Source organism: Eurosta solidaginis, chromosome X, assembly GCF_040869045.1.
Source record: "Eurosta solidaginis isolate ZX-2024a chromosome X, ASM4086904v1, whole genome shotgun sequence".
Taxonomy (NCBI): Eukaryota; Metazoa; Arthropoda; class Insecta; order Diptera; family Tephritidae; genus Eurosta; species Eurosta solidaginis.
In genome coordinates this window covers 206382754-206389706 of record NC_090324.1, presented here as the reverse complement: position 1 = coordinate 206389706, position 6953 = coordinate 206382754, and the positions used below count along the sequence as shown (strand labels likewise).

The 6953-nt window shown below is 41.8% G+C and overlaps 1 protein-coding gene across 2 annotated transcripts; it reads right to left on the bottom strand.

Annotated features, from left to right (window-relative positions):
• Window positions 1-2487: 2487 nt before the first annotated feature.
• LOC137235481 (palmitoyltransferase ZDHHC3-like) lies at window positions 2488-3675 on the bottom strand. 2 transcript variants are annotated; one of them, XM_067758481.1, is made up of 2 exons: window positions 3612-3675; window positions 2488-3559 (listed from the first exon to the last, which is right to left on the bottom strand). In XM_067758481.1, exon 2 carries the CDS (start codon window positions 3381-3383, stop codon window positions 2556-2558), a length of 828 nt encoding a protein of 275 aa, XP_067614582.1. In that variant the 5' UTR covers window positions 3384-3559; window positions 3612-3675; the 3' UTR covers window positions 2488-2555. The 2 variants fall into 2 exon arrangements, with proteins under 2 accessions (XP_067614582.1, XP_067614581.1); XM_067758480.1 differs by having other exon boundaries at window positions 2488-3509; window positions 3612-3647.
• Window positions 3676-6953: the final 3278 nt, after the last annotated feature.

Genomic DNA, 6953 nt, shown 5'->3' with positions numbered 1-6953 from the left:
ATAAACAACTAGCGCAACAGAACATCGTGATCTAGTGACGACATGATACACAAGAGCCAAATGAAACAGTTTATATTTCCATCATATCAGCAAAAATTATCATCCTGACTTGACTTTAGATTTCATGTTCCGCGATGTGTTCTAACATGCCGCGATGTGTTTGCATCTGATGGCAGCACGTCCCTCTGCTCTAATATGATGTGATTACTTATCACACTATTATATCTCATCTATGCTGGGTAGATTTACTGGTCACAGTTCTACAATTTTTACACTTAAAAGCTTTTCATAAGTACCCTTTTGAAATTTCTTACTTGTCTAGACAATTTATAATCAGGAGTTCAAACATCACTTCCGTGAATGACTCATTAATGATGCTAAAAAAAGCGCCCTTTACCCAGCTGGTTTTTTATGACGTCACCCGATACAGAGATCAGAGAGGAACTGACTTAGGCTCTAATTCTTGATCATATATATCGCGATCACCTTAAATAAGTGATTATTGTCGGTCCTCATATATACGGCATTAATTTAATGTTATCGAGAATGAGATACGGATCTTGGCAACTACATTTATAAGAACGTGCAATACCTAAATAGTACGCCTGAATAACCGTTGGTAAATTACAATTTGTACTTTAGTCGGTTTTCAAAAGGCATGGAGCAAAATTCCATACTGGTGCTTAGATAAAAGAGGCTTTTAACACGTTTGAGAAGTTCATTACTCCCAACTCTCATATCTCCCCCTAATATCAGTATTTATGTATACTTGGCTAAAATTATTCAACTTTCAGTAGCTCAACATCAAAAGTTGCATGTGGAGCAATAACACCGGGATGTCAGCGAACAAGCATAGTCAGCGGAGCATAAGTTTGACGCGTTGACCTACAGACAACTGGGCAACACCCTCATTCCAACCTGGAATCATCCCTCCTTGTCCAAGTATAATTTAATATGATTGTATCATATGATACTTTAGATGCAATTTTTTTTAAGGGTGCTGCCATTTCTACAATTTCAAACCCAAATTTATTCTCACAATTCAAATTTTATTGTTACGGCAAAAGTTTGAACCGCATATAATTATAAGGTAAATCCGCCTTAGAGGTCAAACCGTCTTTCAAAACAAATCTAAAGGAACTTATTATAAACTAACTTGGTCATTTCAACTAAAAAACTTACGTTCGTGGTCGCAATGGCGGGCCGATCGTTGATGGATTTCGGTAGGTTAAGGAACAGGATACTTGATGTGCAATTGTGGGTAGTTACCTCGCGTGTACTTCCTCGAGACACCTGCAAATTTCAAAACGAGTCTGAGACACCACTTCGTCAGTAAATTCAGTGCTATGGAATATATAATTACCGGATCAACGAGTTCCCGCCTTGCATTCTAACGTTTGTCAATAACATATTCGTTCAGCATAACTACGGTCGTTGTAGTTAACACTAAACAGGATACATCGCAGAGACGTTTTGGCACCAAACCAGCAAAGACTCCTAAAATACCTTCAGTTTTGGAGACCTCTCACTGAATCAAGGATGAATCCATCAAGCGTTTCGCGTGCTATAAATTGTGCCATCAGACGCGGTGATATTACATGAAATGGATGTGGTGCAATAATATCGGAAACACTCCGCACAACTTCACCCTTAACATTGATTGTGAACGGCACAGAAAGCTCTTCATTAGTAGGGTCAACGTTGTCTTTATCATCATCAACCCATGGTAGGTCAGCCTTATCTGCAATTTTTTCGCTACAAATCATGCTCAAAATTGATTCCACTAACTTCGGCGTCAAACCACGATAGCAACCATAAAATTCATCTATCTTCGCGACGTAGCCAGCGTTCACTATTTTCGTGGGAACGCCTGTCTGGATGTTATGGAGCCTGTGGTCGCTGGTGATAATCGTTTCCAGTGGCGTTTTATTCGTATTGTATGTGCAAATGTCACGTAACTAAGTAAACCTCACAAGCTCAGATGATTTATATAACAGCATTCTTATTTAAAAAAAAAAAAAAGGGAAAAATTTAAAGCAGCATAAAAAACAAGTAAATGCCGGAAGTCCAATTTACATAACATATATATTCATATAAGAGTACAAATTAATCCCAAACTATAACAATTTTTATGATGCGTTCCCACATCAACACAATGTAACTGAAAATTATTAACTTCCACTCCTCCTTTATCATACACAACATAGCGTTTTTATGCAGAAGTTTGCTTACGTTTGAAACTATAATATCCGTATATAATGTACATACTATTATATTTTAATTCTCCAGTCACTAATTTAGAAATCAAGTCAAGCCACGTACGTCTTGATGTCTTACAAATTAACAAAATTTACTATGACGAACATACTAAACTATATATGAAATGCGCAGAAGTCGGAAATCCACTACTCAAATTATAAATACAATTGGTAGTCATAATATGAAATTCATAGAAAATTTAAAAAAATCGTAAAACTTCAATGTAAATGTTATGTGTAAAAAAAAATTGCACACTCTTTCAAACACTCAATAATTTATGACCATTGTTAAAGTTTTTATACGTCATAACTTGATAAAAGCGGTGTATCATAATAACGTTGTGATGAAGCAAAACTGGTGCACGGCAAAAGCCAACACATGGGATGACCGCGTCCAAACACCTCGGCAAATAGATGACACCTTCTACGCCTAGGACGTTGCACGTCTTTACCGTTCATTTGTACAGCTTCTACTGCCGTTTCATCATGCAATATAGCATGTAGCTGGTCAACCATTATAGCCAGAACGAAAAGTCCAAATAATGCAGATTCTAATAGAAGAATTACACTATGCAGCATTCTCGTTTGTGTTTCCAATGTTGAAACATTACAGGTTGTACATGGATAGATGAAGCTGTAAGCCACTAATGAAATGGAATATAGCGAAAGCAAGCCCACATAAAAAAGGAATTGTAGAAAGAATTTCTGGTTTCTTCCGCCTACACAGTTATTTATCCACGGACAATGATGATCCATACGCCTGATGCAACGCTTGCAATTGCGACAATGATGTGCCCGTGGCGGACGGTATGTCTCACATCTTGTGCATACAGTCCATTCACTGCCGCCACTATTGTTATTTTTGCCGGTTGTATGCAGGTCTGAGAAATCAAGACGGTTTGCCGGTAGTGGCACACGTCCTGGGTCTGAAAGCACGGCTTTGAGATGCGACATGCACAACAGAAACACGGTTGTGTTGAACAATATTACGTGCAATGGTGCCCAGATACTTGCCTCCATAGTTTGCAGTATAATCCAACGTAGCACAAGGTAATCTGCATAAGCAACTGCACCGTAGGTGATGACTAGGCAAACAATGCCACAAGGATCTCGTATGAAAGTCATTATTGCCTTCGTCACCACCCCGCTATTATTCAGAAACTATTCTAATTAGATTTGTGACAAATTTTTGTTTTGCTAAGACACCTTTGTACTTAATATTTTAAGTACTTTATTCGCCGAACCATCCACCTATAAGCTAGTTAGTATGACAGCATTAGTTGGAGCTTGCTCCTCACATTCTAAATATAAATTTTTTAATACAACAATTGAGTTTAAAAAGTCTTTACGTACGAAAAATCCTTATACGATTATACCATTGTGTACTTAGATGTTGCCTCCGTAGTTTAGAAAAAAATGGTTGTACGCCAAGCCACGCCGTAATCCAGAATGAAAAAATGAAAAAAAATCATTCCAGGTATTTTCCGTTGTTTCAATTCATCGGAATTTCCCGTTGAATACAAGCATATAAGTATGAATACGTTTTTTTTTGTTTTATCATTGCCGTTGGTATGCTTGTACCAGTGCGCGGACCTTCAACGTTAACAGGAATGTTGGTAGATTTTATTTGGAAAACAGTAGCGAGACTGAATATTGTACAAAACAATTCATACTTTATTGCAAAGTAAATAAAGCACATTTCACGGAAATAACACTTTTAAAAACATTTAAGCAAGATAAAAGTACATGTAAATTGGTATATAAATAGCTTACGCCAATATAATACTCACTTTTTCGGCATTATATGTACTTAAAACGTGGACTTTCGTTCAAATTTAATCACCAGAACTGATGAGAGTAGCGTAGGGAGATGTTTGCGAACTCATTTGCAACATTTATCTCATATTCTGTACACAAATTTTTTCAAAACTGGTTAGTGTCATCCCTAAATGTTAGTTAGGTATACTCGGCAATTAAGCACATGTACCAAAGGATCGCAGTATATGTTTTCGGTGCGAAAATACTGAAATATTGGTAGAATCTAAGTTTTGGTAGCAGAAGTAGTAGAAAATGAAAAATGGGTCAAAAAGGTTGGTCAAACTAACAATGCGGTAAAGTCCGTGCACTGACTGCCCATATACTTATACCAACGTATGTACATATATATGCCGAGTTTAAATGTACATTATATTAGGGATGTATAAAAAGATGCAAACGGGTACCCAAAAACCCGAGTCTGAGGAATCGGTATCGGAGCCAAATACCCTTCGGGAACCGTGCCTTTTGATAAAAGCCATCAATAAAACAGGACTACAAGAGTACTTGGGAAAAGTTGAACAAATAAGCGGAGGGCAATACCAACAAATAAAAAATTCTACGTTTTATAAATCTCTCCCCTCTTCCAAAACGAACATATTTTTTCTTTATTGGCATATAATTTTGCTGTCCAGACATTTTGTTTGCGGCGGGCAGGAAAGTTGCTGGTTTTTAGCACCAACAACACAAATAACAGCGACTCAAAAGAACCCACGCTATACACTTTCTACCCGGTTCGGTACCAGAATGTGCGAACCGAAAATCGTAAATGCTCATTTTCTACAGCACTAGTGTGCCCGTGGCCAACTAAAACGCTGCCGGGTGACACAAAATAAACAAAATAAGGCACTAAAGACCCAGGCACATAACGTGCGGGGAAAGAGGCCATGCACATAATGCACGCCACATATGAATCTTTTTTTTTTATGCAGCGACAGATGTTTCCCCTTATGCGCGCGTTAATAAAATTTCCCAAATCCCCAATAATACAACTAGGGACCACTCGCCCATGCACTTTGACAATGACCCGACCCATTGAAACCTATTTCACTCCTTTCAGGAAAATGGGTCGTTTTGCCGCTTTAAAACGTAATGCTGCCACGAACGCAGCGCGTTATTCGTCGGAATGCCGAGTGTGTCTTGAGCGACACCCTATCCGCTTGTGCCCAACCTTTCGGGCGAAAAGGCCAGAAGAGCGCCTCTACGTAACCATTCGCGAAAGCTACTGCGGAAATTGTCTGGCGCCTGATCACCGCTCTAACGCGTGCCCAAGCCAAGGGCGATGCAAACGGTGCCGCGAGAAGCACCACACGATGCTGCACATCGCCTCGATCGACGAAGAGGAGCAGCTATTACAAGAAGCCCGCTCCAAGCCATGGAGCGTCCAAGTGGAAGAGGAGCTAGATTCACCCCGAGAGCGGATAGACGACTCCATATCGTTATATGCATCGGACGCTGGAACGGAGACTGGACCTCTTCGTCCACACCAAAACCGAGATGCCAGCCGAACCGGAGCGGAGACGCGGTCTCTTCGCCCGACCATACCATCTACAGCCAAATCATTTCGACCACTTCTGCAGCACGAGAGGAAGCGGCTCCAACAAGGGACAGCGACAGCACAGCGCCATACATATAACGGCCGAGCGGAGACCCGGTCTCTTCGCCGGCAAACCAGGAACCCCCAGCGGAGACGACATCCGCGCGACCGCAGAGCGGAGACAAGGCCTCTTCGCCTGCATCAACGACATCAGCCACAAGATCGCAGCCACGGAGGCAACACGCTGCAGCTCACCACCGTGTCCGCCTTCCGGTCAGGGCTTGTAGCCCAGCATTCAGCAGCCACCGCCACCATGATACCAACGGTAGCGATCACACCCACCGCGGTCGTGAAGATAGAAGCTGGGGGGCGGCTACACCTCGTCCGTGCCTTGATTGACGGATGCTCCCCCACCACCGTTATCGCAGATGAGCTAGCCCGGGAGCTCCAACTCCCTACCAGCACCATTGGCGGGCAAGCAGGATGCCTACTACGCATACGAGGAAGACACGGCCAAAATAAACGAATTGCAACCCATGCGGCGGTCGTGTCCAATTTTCGGCGGATGGCCCCCACGACCAGCGTCGACAGCGCCATCGCATCCCCGTACGCACATCTCCGCCTGGCGGATCTACAGTTTTATTCATCTGCCCCGATCCGCCTCGTACTAGGGACAGACGTACATGCCGAAATAATGCTACCAGGGATTCTGCCCACCACGTTTGGCCCTTTGCTGGCTCAGAGTACCATCTTCGGTTGGGTACTCTCGGGCACAACCAAGGCCTAACATGAAAATGTTCGGTAACGACCGAAATCCATGAATTTTACACTTTTTTTATTTTTCATTGAATTTCGGCTGTACACAGTCGCAAGAGGTGTGCGTTTAAAATCTTGTATCATTACAATACGTTCCTTTTTTATTGAATTTTCTTCATACAAAATTCACAAGCATAGAATTTCCAATGAATTTGTAATAAACGGCAAGAAATATGAACACGTATATCTTCTTACTTCTTTTCGCAATCCCTAGCTCTAGGCAAACCTGGCTTAGGCCTTGAATCATAACGGGAAAAGTGCCGAATGACAGAGGCATCAGCAACCAAGCTCACCCACTGCGCAGACCATCTTGCGTGCCGCCAAGCCGGCGGACTGACCAGGGTTTATGTTAAGTTAGATATAATTAGTTATAAGTTTTTTATTTTTCTTCTTCTCTTCTTCACGGTCGGTGATCCTTGGCGGACTGTGATGTTGCGTACCGCAAGGGGGGCGGCATGTTTAGGCCCAAGGCCTAACTTTTACTTGATTGACGGCGCCCCTCCCTAACGTTTTAATAAGATTTCCAG

Excerpts from the sequence above, each read along its gene's own strand:
- LOC137235481 (XM_067758481.1), bottom strand. The coding sequence starts at position 3,383 with ATGACTTTCATACGAGATCCTTGTGGCATTGTTTGCCTAGTCATCACC.